At 41.1% G+C, this 24,681-nt stretch overlaps 1 protein-coding gene across 1 annotated transcript in view; it reads right to left on the minus strand.

The window, feature by feature from the left end:
• LOC125459774 (golgin subfamily A member 4) overlaps nucleotides 1-24,681 on the minus strand; it is a 709,733-nt gene that overhangs the window by 44,709 nt on the left and 640,343 nt on the right. The window contains exons 39-40 of the mRNA XM_048546606.2: nucleotides 19,484-19,577; nucleotides 19,105-19,175 (exon numbers count right to left, since the gene is read on the minus strand). Coding sequence (XP_048402563.2) covers nucleotides 19,105-19,175; nucleotides 19,484-19,577 — 165 coding nt within the window. The remainder of the gene's footprint in view (nucleotides 1-19,104; nucleotides 19,176-19,483; nucleotides 19,578-24,681) is intronic.

Genomic DNA, 24,681 nt, shown 5'->3' on the forward strand with positions numbered 1-24,681 from the left:
CAGGCCAAAATATTCAGCAATTTAACATGGTCCAACATAAAAGCAAACCACTTTTGCCATGTAGCGTTAAGCTTCCACTTGATCATCGCTGTAAACTTAATATCCTAAGAAGCTCTTCTAGTTTTCCAACATTGCAGTTAGGAGCAGATAAACAGTCAATATCGTATTGGATAGCTGACATTTACACTTTGTAAAAAGAAGACAAAAGAACAACTAACACAAAAAAACTCCATGCTTCAATATGCACATCAAATAAATATTTCATTTTAATCCCAAATAAATAGAGCATTCAATCGATAAGAGCCCCATCTGTATGGACTAAAAAATAATGAGGACAACTCTTTAAATCAAACATCTGGGGACAGTGCAGCTTTCTCTTTATTGTAATATCTACACATTTCTATTAAAATATGGTAATTTGTCAAAGCAGGTGTGGATTTCTGACCAAGAAAATTGCCTTGATTTTTACTTCAAAGGAGCTTAATTCAGATGAGATGAAATACTCTGTTGCATTAGTTTCACAGATTCGAGGATTATAATGACAGTTAATAAAACTGCATTAATTACAGAACAAAGGATTGAATCCACACTCACTAGCACACTTCTGATGTTTCCAGCCATCTCTAGTGGGACAACAGCAAATTCACAGCTCATAATTTAAAATAATAAGACAATATACTAAAAGCAGGTCAGATATTCCTTAATTGCAAGTTTCTGCATGCTCTGCTGGGTCAGATCTAAACTTCTACGGCAGGAGTCAGCATTTTTCAGCATGCTGCCTGCTAGCTGCACATTTCACTACAATGGAAACCAGGCAGATCATATTCAGTTTAAAATAATCGAAGATCAAAGAAAAGTAGCAAACAAAACAAGAGCTTGTCTAAATCTTGTATGGATTGTAGGGACAATTTGTTGAATTAGATTTTATTTTTCTCAATCTTAATTTTTCTTGTCAAACATCAAATCAAACACACCTCCAACAACTCCTGGCCAAAAGTATTTTTGTCTTTCAGTCATCGACTAGATAAACATGATCGCAGATGAGTTTTTGAGTTTCAGTGCCAGTACTTTTCTTATGATTTAGCTGAGCGAAAGTATGCTTTCTGCAGGATTAAAAACACGTATCATTTTTCTTTCACTGAGGCTAAGTGGGCAGAATTAGAAGTGATTTTCTGGATATTGAAGAGGAACACATCACGAAAATGCATCAGCTGAAGAGCCAGTCATGGTTACATATTTACTCTCTGTCTATGTCGAAATGGAGCTGGGAGAAAGATTTCAAAGCTCATGGGATCAGATTCCAGGGATTCCCACTCTTACTGTGGAGGAAAATCACCTATCTGAGATTTTAATGGCCCTAGGATAAGGGTGCGGGCAACAAGCCTGTCTTCAGTAATGCAACTCTGGTCTATTCTATTCTGACATTTCCAAAAATATATATTTGTGTTTTCCTCTGCCAGAAATGTATATCTGGTGTGTCTGAACTACTCTGGAGTTCTACTGCCTGTGTGCTACTCTGATAGTTTGGTGGTCCCCAGCATTACAGGTACCAGTTTCGTCCAATTTGATTCACTCCACATGATATCAAGAAACGGTTTGAGACACTGGATACTGAAAAGGCTATGGGCCCTGATAACATTCCAGCAATAGTACTGAAGACTTATACTCCAGAAATGGCTGGTTCCCCAGCCAAGTTGTTCCAAAACAGTTACAATACTGGCATCTACTCGACAATGTGGAAAACTGCCCAAGTATGTCCTGTACATAAAAAGCAGGACAAATCCAACCAGGCCAATTACCGCCCTATCAGTCTATCCTCAATCATCAGTAAAGTGCTGGAAAGTGTGAGCAACAGTGATATCAAGCAGCACCTGCTCAGCGACGCCCAGTTTAGGTTCCATCAAGACCACTCAGCTCCTGACCTCATTACAGTCTTTGTTCAAAAGTGGACAAAAGAGCTGAATTCCAGAGTGAGGTGAAACTGACAGCCCCTGACATCAAAGCTGCATTTGACCTAGTGCGCCATCAAGGAGCCCTGGCAAAACTGGAATCAAGGCAAATCTGGGGGCAAACCTTCTGGTGGTTAGTCATACCTGTCAGACAGGAAGATGGTCGTGTTTGTTGATGGTCAATCATCTCAGTTCCAGGACATCTCTGCAGGAGCTCCTCATGGTAGTGCCCTAGGCCCAACCATCTTCAGCTGCTTCATGACCTTCCTTCCATCATAAGGTCAGACATGGGGATTTTCGCCAAAGACTGCATAATGTTCAGCACCATTCGCAACTCCTCAAATACTGAAGCAGTCCATGTTCAAATGAAACAAAATCTGGACAATATCCAGGCTTGAGCTGACAAGTAGCAAGTAACATTCATGCCAACAAATGCCAGACTACGACCATCACCAATAAGAGACAATCTAACCATTATCCCTTGACATTCAATAGTATTACCATTACTGAATCCCCCACTGTCAACATCCTGGGGGTTACCATTGACCAGAAACTTCACTGGACTCACCACAAAAACACAGTGACTACAACAGCATGTCAGAGGCGAGGAACACTGTGGCAAGGAACAGACCTCTTGACTTTCCAAAGCCTATCCACAAGGCACAAGCCAGGAGTGGGATAGAACACTCCCCACTTGCCTGGATGGGTGCAGCTCCAACAACACCCAAGAAGCATCACACCATCCATGACACTTCATCCATGTGGATTATCATTACATCTACAAGCATCCAATCCCTTCACCATCGATGCTCAGTAGCAGGTACTATGTGCAACATGTACAGCAGGAATTCACCAAAGATCCTCAGACAGCATCTTCCAAATCCACAAACATTTCCATCTCAAAGAACAAAGGCAGCAGATGTATGGGATCCCCTCCAAGTCACTCACCATCCTGACTTGGAAATATATCACTGTTCCTGCACAGTCACTGGGTCAAAAACCTGGAATTCCCTCCCAAATGGCATTGTGGGTCAAACCACAGCAGGGAGACTGCAGTAATTTAAGAAGGCAGTTCACCACCAGCTTCTCAAGGACAACTAGGGTCAGGTAATAAATGCTGGCCAGCCAGTGTTGCCCACATGCCATAAATGAATAAAAATACTCAGCTAATGTTTCAGTTACAGTAGAAGCACCTCTGCACTTGCAGCTAAACAAGTAAAAGCACAGAATGTCTTTCTCTCTGTCTCTGATTAATGGAAGCAAGTCACTAGTCAAAGGCCACAATCAAGTAAATTCTCCAGCATTTTCTGTGTTTGTTTCAAATGCCCAAGTGAATCTGCAGAACCTAGAATCTCCAAAGCAACTGTTTAACTGTCAGAGTCAATGCTATCAGAATCACCCAATGTGTTGGATATGACATAACACCACTAACATCGCATGGAGAAACTAAAAACTGATTGCTTTTTTAACTGTTCTACTTTTTATTCACTTCTCATTTCTAACTTGTGTGTATGTGCATTGCATTTCTTTTTCTTTGCATTTTAGAAACTCAAACTCATTCTTCCTTTAGGTCAAGAAAATCTGGTTAAGTTGACTCCCTTTAAAGCATTAACACTTTGAGTTGGGAAAGGTATCCAGGAGAGAAGACAGAGATGGTGGATTGAATAAACAAGGTGAGCCAGTTCCTCCCAGAATTGGAGTCAATGCTCCAGTGAAGGGCAAACTAATGTCTTATACAATTTCCACATCACTTCCTTGCTCTTGTATTTGATGCTCCTGTCCATACATAAGACACAGTTTGCTTTATGAACTGCTTGTCCTGTGACCTTAAAATACTTATGCACATATAGATCCAGGATTCATTGCTCTAGCACTTCCTTTGGATTTGTATCCTTTATTGTATATTATTTCTCCATGTTCTTCCTACCAAAATAAATCACCTCACATTTCTTCATATTGAACTTCATTTGTCACATCTACCCATTTCATCAACTTGTTTAGGTCCTTTTGAAGATCAGCACTAACCTTCTCACAGACTACAATGCTTTCAAGTTTCATATCCACAAACGTTGAAATTGTGCCTGATACACCAAGGTTTATATCACTATGTCAGGAAAAGACTGTAAGATATCGGAGCAGAATTTAGTCTTTAAGCACGGTCAGTCTGCTCCACCATTTGATCATGGCTTATATGTTTCTCAACACTATTCTCCTGCCTTCTCCCTGTAGCCCTTCATCACCTTACTAATCAAAAACCTAACTTAATCTCTGTTTTAAACATGCTCATTGACTTGGCTTCCACAGGCCTCTGTGGCAATGAGTTCCCCAGATTCATCACTCTTTGGGTGAAGAAATACATTCTTCTCTCAGTTCTAAAGTATTGTCCCTTCATGCTGAAGCTACTCTCTTGGGTCGTAGTCACTCCTACCTGCAGAAACAGCTTCTACCCTTCCACTTGTATCCAGGTCTCTCAGTATTCTGCAAGTTTCAATGAGACACTTGCTTTATTCTTCCAAACTCCATCAAATTTAGACCCAGAGCCTTCAACTGCTCTCATATGACAAGCCCCTGGGATCATTCTTGTGAACTTCCTCTGGAACCCCTCCAAGGCCAGCTCAGTTTTCTCTGTGGTGTGAATGGCATCTTTTTCCCTGGTAAAGACTGAGTATTAATTTAATATCTCAGTAGTGCCTCCTGCTTCCATGTATAAATATATCTATTTGGTGACCAATTGGTACTACATTTCCTTTACCATCCTTGCAGCATCTTTGTGCTTGTAGCAGACTTTGGGATTCACTTTCATGTTAGTTTGCAGTCACATTTTTCATACTCCTTCCCTGCTTGTCTTTTCTTTACCTTCTCTCCAAACCATCTATATTCTTTATAAAAATAGAAGACAGGAGGCTGTAAATTTTTAGTGCTGGTAATCAGGCAAGTGGATAATAAATATCTCATGTCTGGTTGACGTGGTGTACACAGCACTCGATCTTTGCGCTGCCTATCCACCAGCATGACTGTAGCATACATCCCAGTGCTTAACATGGTCAGCACAAGTTGCATCTGGCAGAACTGTAGCAAATGTATTTCAGAGAAAGAACAAAAGAATCAATGGAGCAGCTAGCTAGAATGAGAGCTCACTGGTTCTTGGGGATGGTGTCAGAGGCCTTAGTCTTTCAGGTAGAAAGGAGTCAGTTCATGTCTCCACAGGGGTTCAGGAAGCCCTTCAGGTACACACTGTGAAGGGAACGGGAGCAGATAACTGTTTAAGCTATCTGTGTCTGAGAACGTGTCTGTACCATTGCATAAGTTTGAAGATTGCAGATGAACGATCAAGTTAAATGAATGCATTTTGAGATGTCTTCTTCTATCAACTGCACCACTAGCTTTACACACAACGCTAAGTGTACAATATCCCCATCACACTACTCTCACATACTAAATAATCCTGTAAGGCTCACAACCATGTGACTTTAAGATATCTCCACTAGGTCGGCTATGACAGGAAAGAAAGAGTCACAGGGCACCATAAACCATGGCTAGGGTCTGCAGCGCTCAAAAATTACGTTTCCAAGATGGAGCACTGGAGAAAGATCACTAAGTAACTGCAGAATCCTTGAGGAACAGAAAAGTAATAAATAAGCAGAATATATACAACAGTGCAGGCCAGTAAATGCCAGTGTACAACCGTATAAGAAAAAGAACACAGTGCCAGCACTGCCCACCCCCACCCCACCACCCCTGTCACAGACTAAGAGGAGAAGACTCATTGGATGATTAGAGCAAGTGGCTACAAATGAGAAGGACCAACTTTTGTATGAAAGTGGGACCTCACTGCATCGCCACATGGGAAAAAAATTAGACCCTTGACCATAGCAACTGAAAAAAATGAAAAGGAAGAAGTTGACATTGATGGATGGGGTGGGAAGGAGGGGTTCTTATGAAGGGTGAGAGATTTCAAAAATGAACAAATGCACAGACATTACACTCGCACACATAAATAGTTTCTATTGAAACAGTAAATATAGAAATAGGATATTTAAAATTAAAGGAAACCTATTGGCCTAAGAACATCATTGCTTTAATTTGGAATAATCTTGAGAAGTGAAATGTCTAACAGAATTTAGAAAGTTACATTTTAAAAAATACGATATTCTAAGTGCAAAGAATGAATACACAAGAGATGTTAGTGCCTGCCATCAAATAGAAATGTTTGATTTCTCTTTCAATAATATTGTAAGAATAGAACAGATGGATCTTGGGGTGTTTATTCACAAATCCCTGAAAATGGCAGGGCGGCTTAATGAGATAGTTAAGAAGGCATAAGGGACACTTGCCTTTATCAGTCGATGTGTAGATTAAAAGAGCAGGGAGGTTATGGTAGAGCTGTATCGGACTTTGGTTAGACCACAGCTGGAGTACGATGTGAAGTTCTGGTCTCCCAACTGTAGGAAGGGTGTGTTTGCAGTAGAAGGGGTACACAGGAGATTCACCAGGATATTGCCTGAGATAGAATATTTTAGCTATGAAGAGAGGCTGGATAAGCTCAGGTTGTTTTCTTTGGAGCAGATAAGGTTGATGGGGCCTTTATAGAGGTGTATAAGATTATGAGGGTGAATTGAAAATAGCTATTTCCTTTAGGGCAATAACAAGGAGGTATAATTTTAAAGTAAAAGGCAAGAGGTTTAGCAATGTTTTCACCCAGAGGGTGATGGGGCTCTGGGAAGCTCAGAGAGTAATTGAGATAACCTTGCAACCTTTATTAAAAAGTACTTGCATGAGCACTTGAAATGTCATAGCATTTAAGATTATGGGCCCAGTCTGGAAAGTGGGACTAATTTAAATTTAGTGTAGCTTTGGCAGGCCCTGAAGGGCCTCTTCTGTATTGTGTGATTCTATCATATTATTGCACTGTAAAGATTCTTCAAGACTCGTAAATGAGACAAATTGGTACTAATAAATGCCTTAGAAGAAAAGATAAAAACAGAAAATATATTGTGTGTCACAAACTTAAAATAATTTTTTGAGCGCGTAATTCATTTGAATGTATTACTTTGGGATTTATATAATTTTTTGTGAAAGGAGAGTGAAGATCAGAGTGGTAAACATGGAATGAAGTTTGGGTTAGAGCAAGTACATTTTGTGAACTATGACACGAATAATATGGGGTATCCACAGGTTGGACATAGTGTAACAAAAAGTGAACAATAGGATTTTTAAAGTCTGTTTTATTTGGTATTTATAGCATTCATGTCTAAACGCAGGTAATCAAGACGTAGCAATGCTGTCGATGAGGTGATCTGTAAGTGGGCAATACTGTTACGGGTTGATAGTGACTATCCACAGCTGCAGGACCAGAGCAGAGAAGAAACAGAATCTTAAAAAAGATTCTTGAAAAGAAAATATAATGTTGGGTACAGATTACTACACTCATTGTGCTACTGCACTCAATGGGCTAACACTTACACCATCAATAGATACATATTTGGGTTAGTGCAGAATTATAAGGCAGCAAATACTCAGAGGAGGTACATCACATCAGGAGGAGGGCATATACAGTGTGAATAATTAAGGGATCAGTGCTGGACTACCATCATAGGAAGTGATGATAAAGGTTGAAGCACTCCAGAAGTGAACAGATCCTAACCAATTTGGTAATCAATTGTCAGGCATTGGTGGTGGCAGGGAATGGGAAAAAAAACAATGCCAAACATTGACAGCAATACCTGGTGTGTGCCCAACATAAGTTGGGAAGTCCACATCACACCAGCCCTGATCAAAGGGGCCATGCAAATAGTTACAGGTAGATTTCACTGAACCGTTACATCAAGTTGTGGAAAGATTGATTGTTTGGTTGTTATCAATCAATGTACAAAGTCTGACTTGAGATTGTTCAATGCAAACTTGCTTGAGTGATGTTAGAAGAAGTAACACTTAGGTGAGGAATACCATTGCAAGTGGGCATGGATCAGGGAACACATTTTACAGGACAATTGATTAAGAAATTTTGTAAGTTGCTGTGAATAAAACAAAAAGTTTACATTCTTTACCATGGACATGGGTTGTGCGAATGTATTAAAAGATTCATTAAAAAAGAGCACCATTTAAAGCCCTCAGGAAACAGGTCAGGAATGGACAGATCTGCTGTCTAGTATCATAGCAGGTCTGAATAGGGTCACTGGATTAACTTCATATGACTTAAGACAGGAAGGGTGATGAGATAACAAGGTGTGGAGCTGGATGAACACAGCAGGCCAGGCAGCATCAGGGGAGCAGGAAGGCTGACGTTTCAGATCGGGACCCTTCTTCAGAAATAGAGGGGGGGAATGGGTCTCTGAAATAAATAGAGAGGTGGGGGGAGGCAGATGGAAGGTGGATGAAGGAGAGATAGCTGGAGAGGAGATGGACAGGTCAAGGAGGTGGGGATGGAGCCAGTAAAGGTGATGTGTAGGTGGGAAGTTAGGATGGGGATTGGTCAATCAAGGGAAGACGGACAGGTCAAGGAGGCAGGGATGAGGCTGGTAGGTAGGAGGTAGGGGTGGGGGTTGGTCAGTGAGGTGGGAGGACCGGATAGGTGAGAGAAAAAACGGACAGGTCGAGGAAGCGGGGACAAGCTGGGCTGGTTTTGGGATGAATTCAGGAATGGGGAGATTTTGAAGCTTGTGAAGTCCACATTGAGACCATTGGGCTGCAGGGTTCCCAACTGAAGTATGAGGTGCTGTTCCTGCAACCTTTGGGTGGCATCGTTGTGACACTGGAGGAGGCCCAGGACGGATATATCGTCCAAGGAGTGGGAGGGGGAGTTGAAGTGGTTCGCGACTGGGAGGTGCAGTCATTTGTCACAAACCGAGTGTAGGTGTACCTACGTTGTTGTGACTGGAGAGAGAGGAGGAGGAGAGAGAAAGAAGGAGAGAGAGACACAGATGGAGGGGAGGAGAGAGACAGAGTTTTTGACAGAAGTTAGGGATGAGCAGATCATATATGGTGTGGAAGAAAAGGCAGGAACAGAACAAGCTGTGGGATCCAGAATAGAGGATAAAGTAATGGTGAAGCTGACACCTGGAAAATCATGTTTGCCCCAATTGGATGTGACCTTACGATTAGAGATACTAGTGCTGGTGTGGATATTAAAAGGCAGAGATCCTGGAAGCATTGATTGCTATTGAAGCAAGTCACAAAATGATTTATGATTTGCAGAATAATTAGTCTTTGGAGCGACTGAACTATGCCAACCATGTCAGTGGTATACATTTTGGGGATACTAACTGCCTCCCCCACTAACACCTGAGAAACTATCAATAAATGTTAATGTACAATGGAACTGCCAACATCTAGGGTCTACATAATTTTATGGTGAGCCACCATGTGATGGTTTCCTTAACACTGCACAATTGGAAGGAGAAGAAATGAGTAATTAAGTCACTGTCCTATGCCAGCAATTATTACATTGACAAGCAATTGCGAGCAGCTTTCCTACACTGCAGCCATGCTCATCTATAGCTAGTCAGAAATGTTTTGACACCAATTCCAAGTTGGGCTGCATGCCAGAGTAGTTTAGCAACATTTAGTAAAACCAGAAATGTGTTAACGGGGAAGTGGTGAATATGCTTATGGAGCAATGAGTGGGAGCAATGACTGAATACCCTGATCAGGGAAAAAGTCGACTGAAATGCAGCCTGGTTAATGATGTCGCTACAGCATTTAACACAGAGACCTCAGCAGTAAATTCAACTGATTTGGCAACAGTAGGTGAAAAGGTTCAGACTTTAAGTTCTCAACTGTGAAAAGCTTGGAAAAAGGTGAACAGATCCAAGAAGGCTCACTATGGACCAATTCTTGACAGATCGTTCAGAGCTTGGCCACTGTGCTACGGAATCATCAACACATTGATTAATGTACAGAAAAGTGTCACAGACAATGCAATCTGCAATGATGTCTGCAGCATCTATGGATAATGGATGCTTGAGCAGACAAGAGAAAACCTGCAACAAATTTATGAGTGTGAGGTAGCCCTGTGGATAACAAATGTAGACTTGCTTAACTTGTCACAACACAGGCAGCATGGCCTGGCCTGCTGCCTGCTCGAGAGTTTAATATGTATTTATAAAAATGAAGATGAATATATTATAAATTATTTTAATCATTCATGTTTTGGCAATCCCAGTTGTATCTGATAGAATAACCTATAAAGCTTCATATAAAAAATATTGTGGTAATTAGGGGTTATATATAAGGTATCATAATATATACAATTTGCACTCGAAATAAAGGGTTATATAGTAACACCTCTTGAGATCTCTTTCTGAAGAAGGGTCCAGACCTGAAACGTCAGCTTTCCTGCTCTTCTGCTGCTGCTTGGCCTGTTGTGTTCATTTAACTCTACACCTTGTTACCTCTTTAGACAAATGCGGGATAGAAAACTCTTCAGTGGTGTATCCATACATGATCATTTTGTTCATTCATTCACAGGATGGGGGTGTCACAGACTTATTACCCATTCCTAATTGCCCAGAGGGCAGTTAAGTGTCAACTACATTGTTGCGGGTATAGAGTCACATGTAGACCAGACCAAGCAAGAATGGTAGCTTCCTTCCCTGAAGGATGTTAGTGAATCAGGAGGGTTTTTCCGACAATTGACAATGGTTTCATGGTAACCATTGTACTTCTAATTCCAGATATTTATTGAATTCAAATTCTATTATTTGTCAAGGCATGATTTGAACTTGAGTCCTTAGAATGTTACCAGGGTCTCTGAATTAATAGTCTCGCGACTAATACCACGAGGCCATCGTCTCCCCTATATGGGACATACGAAGCACGGTGCGGGATCAATATAACAGCTGAATGTGCAATGGAAGCAATATATTCTGCAAAGGAATCAGCTCACACCGTATATCTAGATACAGGAAGATATTGCATTATTATGTTATATAAAGTGTATCAATATGGGAATAATCATTCCTGTCCTACAACCAGCCATGTGGCATTTCTATAGACATGAGTATTGGCTAGGATGAGAAGGATTGAACTGACAGAAAGAGGGATGCAGCTGACATTCAGGTAAAGGAAGGCTTTAAAGAAAGCTTGACACCTATCTGAGCCAGCTCTCCTACGTAATCCTACCATTGCCTGGACAATTGTAAGTATTTGAGATGAGGCTCAATGAGTACAAAAAGCATTACAGACTGAGCAACTAGTTAAGGAACTGGGTGGTGATGGTGAATAAATAGATATCTCCACCTGATAAATGGGCTTGTGGAATTGGGGAGAAATGGGCAGACACACTCATGCACTAGGAACATCTTCCACGTTTGGTTATTAACTAGTTGGTATTCGTTCTAAACTTAATCTGTTTGGTTCGTTGCACCAGAAGGGCACACATGAGAAAGCAAGGTGTATGGGATTCGAAAAATGTTGGGCTAAAACACATAAGGTAAGAGCCTGTCTTCTACAGCAACTGGTAGCGATGATATATCTAAGTACCCTCACAACTCGAAGCTGGCTACCCGGCCAGTATCTATTGGCAGAGGAGTATAAGGACGAAGGGGAATATAACAAAGTTGGCTGCCTTGGGTCAGACCAAGGGCTATAAAAGGGTAGCTGAATGGATTAAATAAGGATTAAAAAAACTTCAGTTACAGAAAGGTCTTTTCATAAGATAAGATGTAAGCAGAAAAACACAGGACAGAAGATTAGCAGGAGTAAGCTGACAGGATAAAGAATCCTACTAGGGCAAAGAGCTAAGTCAGGGAGCGGGTGACAGAAACAATAACACAGCCCACACTGCACAATTTGCCTTAGGGAGGCCTTGGTGGATATAAATAATATCTGAAGTATGTGAGAAATAAGTAAACTAACATCAGAATCTTCTGTTTAATCTATGATAATAATTTGACAAGATTAAAATTCAGTATTTGATCTCAGGTGTTTAAAAGGGATGAGAACTTGTGGAGTTTTCCAAAGTTCAGTCTTAGACTGCTTTAAGGCTGGCTCTCCTAGAACACTAACATGCGCTGAACACATTAATTTACTATGATAAATATGACAAGAAATTACTTCCAGACTTCATTCAAACAGATTATATTTTAAGTAAAAGTTTCTAGGAGTCACAGTTAACATTACACGTCCCTCTGTATTGTTAATTTTCTGAGGAATGAAATGTGGGAGACACAAAGAAGATTTGTTTTAATTGAAGGCATCAGCCTACAAGTATCATTTAAATGAAAAGAAAACTAAAAGAACCCTTAAAAATTAAAACTAAAACCTAATATAATACAAATTGCTTTCTGGGATTCAACCTAGGACTGACAAAAGGAGGTACATTCACAGAACAGCGCATGGGTGGAAACAACATCACTTCTCAGTCAGAATCCGTTTCTTTTACAACAAAGTTTACCACTACTAGAAGACCTCTTAGCTATCGCATAATAGACTAACTAGGTCAGAGCATGTAACCTCAGGGGATAAGTAGCTGAACAGTTTGTGAGCTGGCTATAAGACAGAAAACAGTAAGGCAGACCCCTGCTACCTCAGGTTCTGTCATGAAATAGACTGCTTTCAGTACAGTCAACCAACTCATAGGACCCATCACCCATTGAGCTTCCCTTCTTCCCTGGGCTACTATGAGCAATCCTTTTGTCTGTCTACCCTCTTTTCTCTTTCTCTCTGGGGTCTGTCTCTACCTACTCACTCACTCATTTTCCTCCTCCCTACCTGTAAGCAGTTTACATCCCACCTTCATCTAGTTGCGTCCGGTTTTGACGAGCAGTCACAAGTCTTGAATCATTAACTCTGTCTTTCCCTCCAGAGATGCTGTCAAACAAGCTGAATTTCTCCAGCAATTTCTGTTTTTGCTCATTTCAGTATTTGGGCCACTATTGTTCACAACTTACCTAATAATTTAGACTATGGAATCAAAACCACAAATTCTAAATCTGTGGTGGGATAGTCAACATTGAGAAGAACTGCAACAGATTATAAGAAGACAGTAATGAACTTGCAGCATGAGCATATAATTGTCATGTGTTTTCCAACAAAGTCAAATATTACATTTTAGGAAGAAAAATAGGAAGTTACATTTTACTTCAAAAATAAGATAGCAAAAAGGGTGCAGGAACAATGTGAATATAAATACATAAATCATGGAAGTTGAGACAAAGGCAAGGAAGGTCACAGAAAAAGCAAATCAAACTCTCAGACTTATTACTAACGGTATAAAATTGAAAAGAACTTATGTTAAAATTTCTTTGCATCTTGGTGAGATGGTACTTAATTATTGTGTATACTTCTGGCCATTATATTTTAATCAGGGTAGAGAGACAGTGGAGATATCTGCAAGGATAATATCAGAAAGGCAAGTATTCCTACCAACAAGGATGAAAAGCATGGGTTTCTTTTCTCCTGAAAAGTTAAGTTCAGGTGTGACCTAACAGAGGACCTTGAAACCATACAAGATTTTGATGGAATAGACACAGATGGTGTGTTTCATTTGTTTGAACATCAAAAGTATAGGCTAACAATGTAAGATAGGCACCAAGAAATCAAATAGGGTATTCAAAAGGTTCTTTATCAAAGGAACGGTAAGACTGTGGAGCTTGCTACCACAGGGAGATGATCAGGCAAACAGTTTTGATATATTTAAGGTGAGGCTGGAGAAACATATGATGGAGAAGTGAATAAAGAGTCATGCTGACAGATTTACATGACGAAGTTTGGGTTAAACTCAAACAGAACATAAACACTGGCATGGATTATTTGAACCAAATGACCTGTATATGCTGTGAAACCTGATGTAAAGGTAGTGAAGCATCGAATTTAAAATATGAACATTAAATGCATAAAAAGCCATAGTTTAACTCTTCCATTCATGAAGTCACCATGGAGAGGTGAATATTTGATGAGTCCTTTTCAATAATTTTAAATAATTTCAGTGTTTAGCTGTTGAATGACAACTATAAATACAGACATGAAAGTGACAAGATCAGGTGGCTCCTATTTTTTATTGGACATTTTTTATAGTATCATCCACGGTGCACAATTCAATGGCTAATCACAAGTCATTATTATTAATTACAGAGCTCAGTATTTCTCTTGCTTAGAACAAACATAAAAATTTTGTTCGGTTTTTGCTTCAGAAATGGGTAGTTATAATACAACTGAATTTTTAGTTAATTTGTAAGTCAAATGCACAGAGGTTAAATACATGTTAAGGTTTATTTTGCAGAAAATTGATTCTAAGCCCTCCTGCTCTCAGTTGTAATAACCTTTTGTAACTAAATTACACATTTGCTTACCAGCTGGAGTTAAATTCCTGCACAACATACTCTCTCAGTATATGAAGCAGTTTAAATGAAATATGAAAACAAATATTGTTATGAGTGGTGATAGGGTTAATTGGCATTTTTCTTTGATCAACATTTGATTGTAGAATGAGTGTGACTTTTTGGTTGTCAGTCATTCATTAAACTTTTTCCTTTACACTGGATAATGGAAAACTGTAGATTTCTTTTAAGTAAGAAGCAGCTGAATTGATTTTCTGTGGTGTAATTACCAATCAATGACAAATCCTGTCACTTTATTAAGCAGCTACATTAGGTTTCAGGTAAATGCTTTCACAAATACTTTTAACTATCAGGATTCAAGAGAGTAAAAAGACAGGCAAGCAATGTTTCACTGCTGAATGAAGACTTATCCTTCTAAACTTGCAGAAATAAATGAATTACAGAGCTTAATTTCGCATCTTGAACATGTGATCATAAATAGTTACAGGTCAAAAATACACCGTTCTAACTTTTAAATGTTAGAAATCAGCATCTACAATTATTTGCCATAAGCTTATTTAAAGTCATACAGTCAGAGATATACAGCATAGACACGCATCCTTCAGTCCAACTCGTCCATGCCAACCAGATATCCTAAATAAATCTAGACCTGTTTGCCAGCATTTGGCCTATCTCCCTCTAAACACTTCCTATTGATGTACCCATCCAGTCTCCACCACTTGTTCTGGCAGTTCATTCCATACATGCATCACCTGCGGTGTGAAAAAGTTGTCCCTTAGGTCCCATGTAAACCTTTCCCCTCTCACCTTAAACCTGTGCCCTCTAGTTTTGAACTCCCCCACCCCAGGGAAAAAAACCTTGCCTATTTACCCTATCCATGCCCTTCATGATCTTACAAACCCCTGTCAGGTCACTCCTCAGCCTCCAATGCTCCAGGGAAAATAGCCCCAGTCTACTCAGCATCTCCCTACAGCTCAAACCATTCAACCTTGGCAACATCCTTGTAAATCTTTTCTGAACCCTTTCATGTTTTACAACATCCTTCCTACAGCAAGGAGACCAGGATTGCAAACAGTATTCCAATAGAGGCCGAACCAATGTCCTGTACAGCTGCAACATGATGTCCCAACTCCTACACTTTGTGCACTGACCAGTAAAGGCAAGCATGCCAAATGCCTTCTTCACTATATCTACCTGCAACTCCACTTTCAAGGAACTAAGAATTTGCATTCCAAAGTCTCTTTGTCCTGCAACAATCCCCAGCACCTTACCATTAAGTGCCCTGATTTGACTTTCCAAAATGTAGCATCTCACAATTATGCAAGTTAAACTCCATCTGCCACTCCTCAGCCCAATGGCCCATTTGATGAAGATCCTGTTGTACACTGAGGTAATCTTCGCTGTCCACTACACTTCTTATCTTTCTGTCACCTGCAAACTTATTAAACATACCTCCTATGTTCATATCCAAATCATTTATACAAATGACAAAAAGCAGTGGACCCAGCACCGATCCTTGTGGCACACTGCTGACCATAGGCCTCCATTTTCATTTATGAAACTTTAAATATTACGGAGGAGCTCATGTAGGTTGTGCAGAACTAAAATATTGATTTGGGGGTAATAAAGATGGAGTACCAGAATGCCATGTACAAAACTGAATAAATGTAACCAATGCTGGGATTTCCCAGTCCCCACCAAGTGATAAACAAGAAGGCATCAATAGTGAACTGGGAAGAGAAAAAAAAATCAACAGCCTTATTTGTGCAGAGAAACAGTTAAAGTTTCAGGATTTGAGAAACTTAACTCTGTTTCTCTGCACAGACACTGCAAGCTTTTTTTAACGTCACTTTCATGCATTTTCAGGTGGGTGATCAGAGTTTGTTGCCAGGGATAGATTGTTGGTCCAGGAATGTTGCAAGGCTTAAAATGACAAAGAACAGCAAACAAAATTGGAAGGGAAGTTAAAGGAAATGTTTGCCTCATTACACTCTGAATACTGTTCCAACACCTGATCACCTAACTTCACCTCCTGACCTTAATGTTGGCTGATGACCAAATGGTTCCCTTTGACTTGGGTATCACTTCCATTTCTTTCAAAACTGCTGTTCCCATTTTTTTCCTCAAAACCCCGACCTCAATCACTCTGTCTGTCAAAACTGCCACACCATCTCCTACTTGCCTTTTTAGGTCATAGAATGGTTATCATATCCAAAATTGATGCCCATCTGTTTTGATAATGGCTCCTTGAATATCTGAAATGAGCTCTCCAACCTGCTAAAGGAATGAAATTCTCTATTCAAAGTCACAAATTACATAAATTATGACTGTGATACATTACACTGCTTTAACTCCTCTGCAGTCTTCAACTTGACAACACTGTTGTCCTTTTCAATGCTTTGTTAGTGTATTCTAACCATATCCTTACCAGAGTCTATTATTAACTATCCAATCTTAGCCAGAAAATCTTCAAAAATGGTTTATCTTCTTGCATCCATATACAGTCATCTTCAATGACTTTTTGAATCCATTCTTTCTCTTCAACACTTGACGAACTTTAGTAACATCAGCCCAAGACTTTGGTCAGTTTCAACACTCATGCAATAACACAAAGGACTACCTCATGCCACTACTGGCTTTGACGTTCAAAGATAGGAAGTCCACAGTAATTACTTTTGAAATAATCTAAGTAACTGCCCAATATAATACCCCAACAGAATATGCAATAAATTAGAAACAGCAGGGATAGAACTTGATTAGCTTGCTTAAACAGACTATTCTTTCAAAATGAAAAAAAAATCAGTTCTCACAATTTACTAGTTCAGATACCAGTTTGCCCAAAATGGATAGAGAAAACTTGGGGGTCAGAATGACTTGAAAGAAAAGAAAGAATAAACAGACTTCCATTTTAATGGTAGTTTTCACAACCATAAGATGCCTCAAAGTGCCTTGCAGAAAATGAAGCACTTCTGACGTATGGTTGCTGTTGTAGTGTAGAGAATGCAGATGCAAATGTAGAAAAATATATCTTGTGACACGTTAAAAATGGGAATTGAGAATAATTAATGAAGCTATTCGGATCTATCGCTCATCATGGTAAAGATTATAAAATAGCAGCACGATACTGGGGAGAAGATTAATATCTCATCTGCCTGGGTTTACATTTCTCTGAGAAGAATAATATGCATCACATTTTGTAGCAACATATATTTATTACGGTGATGGTCTGGAAGTTTAGCAATTGGATATTCTAAGTGAAGGTCCAGGTCATTGGTTGTCTTAAAATCTGCAGCTTGTGGGTCCTTCAACTCAATAATAATTCAATAATTTGACACTAAATATTCCAGCCAATCTTTTCCACTTCATTAATGCAATCACAGAATGAATGCTGTTTTTAATGTCAGACAATGGTCTATTGTTGTAGATGTGGTTCTCGAGTTTTACAGCTTCACTTAGGTACAACTTGTGAAGTGGCTGATGAATTTGGCAATATGCCTTCTCTGAGCCAGAATCTTTTTTGTGTCTCACTCCAGGGCTTGACAGCAAAGGAAGGTGCATTCATATGGCAGCCACATATGTTGATCATCAATCTGTAAACCATTCCAACCAACACCAATACCAGGTGGTGAGTGTGGAAGAGATTCTTGGTGAGCCATAAGATGCAAGGGAAACCTGCAGGCATTGTCGAATTAGCTCCAGACTATTGCATGCGTGCAAAAGCACGTATTGCTACAGCAGCTTGTCTGCATGGTGTAAAGCAAAATGATGCCAACAGCATGGAGTTTGACCCCTGTTTTGGCAAGGATGAAAACTTGCTGGGATGTGCCTACTTGCTTGGAGATTGTGGCATTGTCGGTTAGATCTGCCTTCAGGCATCGAACTAAAGAAGTAGAATAAGGTTTGGTGTTTATTGACAATTATTTTCATAATTGTTTGAATTTTATGTGGGCTAGGGCATGGAACAGCATGGATGGTCAAAGAAATTTGAAATGTATTTTCCAGCAACTTATTTTGGTGGTGGTTGTGGCTTATTCATTGGCAAATGATTAATAACTTTGCATCAAATGCATATTTGTATCATGGTTCAGTGATGTTTTTAAAGGTAATGTTTTGTGGTCTGTATTTAATCAATGGAGCAATCAGAATTCCACACATACATTTCCTTATACTCTACAAGGTGAGTAGAATATGCTACATCATGACACTGTTTTCCAGATTTTCAAAGTTTAGAATTTGATTCTAGCATATCAAATCTGAATTGTTCAGGTGATATCCATCTAATATCTGGTACGGCAATTACCTGGGAAGGACATAAAAATGCTGGAATAAGTAATGCCACATTCATCAGTCAATTGTCTTCCTTTTTTTCTCTAGTTCTTATCGCTGAATATCTTTTTGCAACATAGCCATTCTATAGGTAATGAATGCTCTCAAGTACATTCGCCCAAGTGCCCATTACTCAAGCATGATGCTTGATAGAGTGTTAGCAAGCTATTTAATGATCTCAGGCAAGCTCAACCCTGCCCTCACCTAATGTTCACACATACGCAAAGACACACTTCTCGGAAGGATCAATTAATAGTGATTAGTAAAAAAGTCTCTTGTCTAACCTACAGCTACTAAGGGCAGCTGTACTTGTGTTAAGTCAGCACAGATTGCTGACCTGGTCTTTATGTCTGTTATTTATTGTGCAAACTCACTCAGCCATTAGTAAATTGTTTATGATTCAGAAATTACTTAAACGTGCATCACTGTTAAATGGAACAGGTTCCCATTTGCAGTTTAATGTCAATGGTCATGTGAATCATGCTGGATCCCAACATATAGCTGAACTTTAAGGAAATGAAAAATGGCAATATTCAGGGATAAATACTTACTCTTCATCCTGAAATGGGGTCCGGATTTGACGCATGATATTAGGATGCTCACCTGGATGACTGTGCAAAGCCTGAAAAGAGACACAAATTAATATGGTTCGATAATGGGACAAATGGACAGTGATATTTTCAGGTGTTGCACTCAGAGTGTCCCTGGAGGAAATCTACGTTCAGAGCTTTCCTGATTCCCTATTAACAAAAGAACTTTGGTAAGTAGAAAATACTTTCAACAGAAGATTAAGAAAACTTTCAAAAATATACTGATAACCCATTCATTCTAATGATATCTTTCAGGACCAGATTTGCCTACACCAAGTCAACATCTAAACTTTACAATTTTTCCATTTGTATAGTGCCTTTGAGGAATGAGACAGCTTACCTTAAGCCTCTCGTTTGCTATTCTCTTCTCATCCACTTCAACTTTTAATTTCTTATTCTCATGCTGTAGTCGTTCATTCATTTCCTGTAGATGGCTGTGTTGTGACAAAGATTACAATAGCAATAGCAGAAAGGGTCATTACCACAGCAAAGATAAAGAAATAATAGAATGTAAATGCAATAACTAACAATGAAAAATATTTCAACCAAAAAGCCATCTGGTAGTCATTAATTTGATGCTGTAAGAAAATGTGCCACAACACCTCTGTAAATCCTCAGGTTTTATGTCACAATATTTTTGTAATATATTGATTTTGTATGAGAAAAACCTTAATCCTATTCACAATCATAGACTAAAAGAAGCCATGAAGGTAGTGTTCATCTTATCCTAGCATAACTATCGTGAGCTGATTTTAGACTCAAATTGGCTAAGTGTCAATTCTGGTAAGTTTCGTGGAGTGTTTCTTTCCATGAGGCCGAGCAAGAATTCTCATTCTTGCTTTGTTATCTATGCACTGTGCATATCCTGTCGGACTGGCCTGAGGATGGCACTGAGTCATAGCCCATTGCTGTGCTTCTCTCCCATACCACCATACTGACATTATTCTTAATACCCCCAAAATTCTATCCCTTATTTAATACACATTCCCTCTTTTGTCTCCTTCAAGTAGCAATTGCATCTGCAAGGTCTTGGCAGGAGGAGGATATCCCAGTAAGATATCTCCTCTTCCACCTCTGAGGAAGAAGCCACAGATTCCTCATAAGGTGTACAGGGAAGGCTGCCTCTTGCACACTCCACCAGCTCAGATATTGAAAGCTCCGTGATTATTTTAGATGGATAGAGTCAGAAGCACATGCCAGTCAGCACATCACTGCTACACTTCTGCAGTTGGTTGAGGAAGAAATGCTCCAAAATTGCTGGCACTTGGAGGAGTGCCAGAGACCAAGGCAGGAGAGGTCCTCGTGGGGCCAATGATTATGTTCATAAAAATGCACAAACTGATACAGCAGTGCAGTTGGCAAGTTTGTCAGAGGCATTGGGCAAACTGACTCAAAGGTTGAAAGACTCCACCAACACTGTTTGCATCATGCTGTCACCATCACACGAGCTCTGGCTGCCTCCATTGACAGCCAGGTCCAGCTTCCACTGTGTCTGCTGAATATACGTATAGGCCAGCACTCTATCACTCCAGCCATTGGTGGTCAGTAGAAATGGCAAGGTAGTAGGGGACAAGAGACCTTGACACCACTTGAGGTTTCCCTTCTTTGCCAGGGGACAGGGCAGTGCCCTGTATGCACCCGGCTGGAGGAGGAATCACAGATAGCCTGCCCCAGAAGTTTCTGCTCAGTACAGCCTGTGGAGGTGGCTGGGCCTTCCACCTCCAAACTACCTGCCCCCTTCATGACGATTGAGCCCTCTGGCCACAAATACCCTGGTCGTCACCCAACCAAAACTTCGTGGCTAACAGACTCCACTGTAAGGCAGACATTCTTCATCTCAGCAGTGGAGCCCAGGACTGCACTGAGACGTAAAAACCAAAGGAACTGAGGATGCTGTAAATCAGGAACAAAAACAAAGTTGCTGGAAAATCTCAGCAGGTCTGGCAGCATCTGAGGAGGAGAAAACAGAGTTAATGTTTAGGGTCCGGTGACCCTTCCTCAGAACTGATGGTGGCTGGGTTTATATGCAGAAAATAGGGAGGTGGGTGGGGTACTGAGCAAACGATAAGATAGAGCCCAATGAGAGAGAAAGGCAGTTGGACAGACAAAGATGTTGCTAACAATCAGGCTGGGAAGGTGAATAGTTGTTAATGGGGACTGTTAGTGACTAACAACAGGGGGTGTGTAGTGGTAGGCTATGTGGTAACAAGGCCTGTTGTGTGGGGTGGGGGGGGTTTGACATGGGAGAGTTTAGGCCCTAAAATTATTGAACTCAATACTGGGTCTGCAGGGCTGCAGGGTTCCAAGCGAAAAATGAGGTGTTGTTCCTCCAGCTTGTGTTGGGCTTCACTGGAACACTGCAGCAAGCCAGAGACAGAGATGTTGGCCAGGGAGCAGGGTGGTGCATTGAAGTGGCAGGCAACACGTAGTTCAGGGTCTTTTTTACGAGCAGAACGTAGATGTTCTGCGAAGCGGTCGCCAAGTCTATGCTTTCTTTCCCCAATGTAGAGGAGACCACACTGTGAGTGGCAAATGCAGAGATTAGATTTTGGGAAGAGCAGGTGAAGTGTTGCTTCACCTGGAAGGTATGTTTGGGTCCTTGGATAGTGGGGAGGGAGGAGGTAAATGGGCAGGAGTTGCACCTTCGCTGGCTAAAGGGGAAGGTGCTGTTGGGCTGTGGGGAGGTGTTGGGGGGTAAATGAAGTGTGGACCAGGGTGTCCTGGAGGGAACGGGGTCCCTGTAGAAGGCGGACAAGAGAGGGGAGGGGAATATGTGTCTGGTGGTGGCATCCCGCTGGAGGTGGCGGAACTGGAGTCTGATGATCTTCTGGATGTGGATGCTGACGGGATGGTAGGTGAGGATAAGGGGAACCCTTTTGCCGTTGCGAGAGGAAGAGAAGGGGTGAGGGTAAAAGTGCGGGAGATGGGTTGGACCCGATTGAGGGCCCTGTTGACAACAGAGCTGGGGAATCATCGGTTGACGAAGAATGTGAAAATTTCGGAGGCTCCCTTGTCGAAGTTGGCCTCACCTGAACATATGCTACGGTGATGGAGGAACTGAGAAAGAGAAGTTCCCTCCCGCAACAGCGTTAGGGTACCCCTTATCTTCACCTACCATCCCACCAGCATCCACATCCAGAAGATCATCAGACGCCAGTTCCGCCACCTCCAGCAAGATGCCACCACCAGACGCATATTCCCCTCCCCTCCCTTGTTCGCCTTCCACAGGGACTGTTCCCTCCAGGACACCTTGGTTCATACTTCCTTCACCCCCAACACCTCTCCACAGCCCTACGGCACCACATTTTCTGAAGAAGGGTCTCAACCCGAAACATCAAGCTTTCCTGTTCCTCTGATGCTGCTTGGCCTGCTGTGTTCATCCAGCTTCACACGTGTTATCTCAGATTCTTCAGCATCAGCAGTTCCTACTATTACTGGAGGAGCAACACCTCATTTTTCGCTTGGGGACCCTATAGCCCTCCGGACTCAACATTGAGTTCAATAATTTTACGGCCTAAACTCTCCCATATCGCAGACGCCCACCCCACACACCAGACTTTGTTACCACATAGCCTGCCATTACACACCCCCTGTTGTTAGTCATTAACAGTCCCCATTAACAACCGTTCACCTTCCCAGCCTGATCGTTAGTAACACCTTTGTCTGTCCAACTGTCTTTCTCTCTCTTTGGGCTCTATATTATCGTTACTTTATCTTAATCTTTACTCGGTACCCCGCACACCTCCCTATTTTCTGCATATAAACTGACGTTTTCCCAGACACCATCAGTTCTGAGGAAGGGTCACTGGTCCCGAAATGTTAACTCTGTTTACTCTTCCACAGATGCTGCCAGACCTGCTGAGTTTTTCCAGCAACTTTGTTTTTGTTTCTGCACTGAGACATAGTGGGACGGAAAGGATAAATATCATCTTTTGAAACTTTACTGATATATGCTCCCATTTTTGTAAATATGTGGTCACTCTTTATCATGTGCTTTGTGAGTGTATGTCTTTCTAGCTGCTAGGGTTAGTCCTTCCAGGCTGCATTATACTGCTTGTGCAACGCAGCCTTTAGTGGAATTGATTCTCAGTGCTGCGTAATGAGAGTTTGGAATCAGGATTTGGACTCCACACAGAAGCTCAATGTCTGAGTTCATGTGCAGAACATAGTCTTCGCAGGTATCCTTCACCTCTAAAGCCACATCTGGCAGGATCACCCATGATGACAAGGTTGAGGGGGGAGGAACCAAACGAAGTGGAATCCAAAGCAAGTTCTCCATGACGATTGAGGCAGGAAATATTTGTATGATATCTTTGGCTGCGATGGTGTATGAAAGCTGCAGCAGTTGGGTCATCCTCAAATATTGATGTTTCCTTGCCACTGGAACTGGAACTACCTTTTGTCAAGGACTGTGTGTGTGCTGATCTGTATACCCACATTAAAATATGTCCTGCAAAAGGCGCTGACCTAGAGGAATATGACTCCCCAATACACACAACACAAGCCTTGTGGCGATTGGTGAGATGTGAGATGGGACAGGATTGTGAGATCTGGGAGTCTCTGCCCTCAATCCAGCACTGAGGTGGTGGTATCTGACTCAGCTGTTTTGCTCTTGGAATAGGAACAGGCAAGCATTTTGGCAGTTTTGTTCATGACTGAGCAGCTCTCTTCAGAACCCACTCCGCTCGCCCTGCACAAGAAAGGGATAGAAAAAGTGCCCTAAATGTAGTCTGTTCTTCAGCAGCTTGGCTGGAAAACATATCCAGGAAGCTCATGTTCCAGCAGTCCGTAAACCAAAGTCAAACTCAATTTTGGAACAGGGAATTTAGGAACCCTCATGAATAATGATGGAAACAGTCTTCCAGGAGGAAGAACTTCCTGTGTTGCACGTGAACTCAGGCACTGCAACAGTGACATTGTTGCCCTGTAAGAAGTTAGAAGAGCAGGTGAAGAGTGCTTGAGGGAAGAAAGTAATGGTTACATCTTATTCTGGACAGGGAAAAAATGTAAGGAACAACCCAGGACACATGGATCTGGATTAGCTATCAAAAATAGACTCGTCGACCAACTCTCCAAGTTCCCTGTTAGCATCAACAATCACTTCATAACTCTGTATATGACTTGCCAAGAGTCAGAAGGTTACGCTCATTGAATAGGGAGATGATGGCCTCGTGGTATTATCTCTGGACTGTGAATTCAGTGACCCAGATAATGTTCTGGGGACCTGGGTTCGAATCCCGCCACAGCAACTGGTGGAATTTGAATTCAATAAGTATCTGGAATTAACAATCTATTGATGACCATGAATCCATTGTCAATTGTTGGAAAAGCCCATCTGGTTCACTACTGCTCTTCCTTACCCAGAGATAATGGGAACTGTAGATGCTGGAGAATCTGAGATAACAAAATGTGGAGCTGGATGAACATAGCAGGCCAAGCAGCATCTTAGGAGCACAAAAGCTGACGTTTCAGGCCTAGACCCTTCATCAGAAAAAGTCTAGAGAGGGTTCTGAAATAAATAGGGAGAGAGGGGGAGGC

This window comes from Stegostoma tigrinum, chromosome 16 (assembly GCF_030684315.1).
Source record: "Stegostoma tigrinum isolate sSteTig4 chromosome 16, sSteTig4.hap1, whole genome shotgun sequence".
NCBI classification, from domain to species: Eukaryota; Metazoa; Chordata; class Chondrichthyes; order Orectolobiformes; family Stegostomatidae; genus Stegostoma; species Stegostoma tigrinum.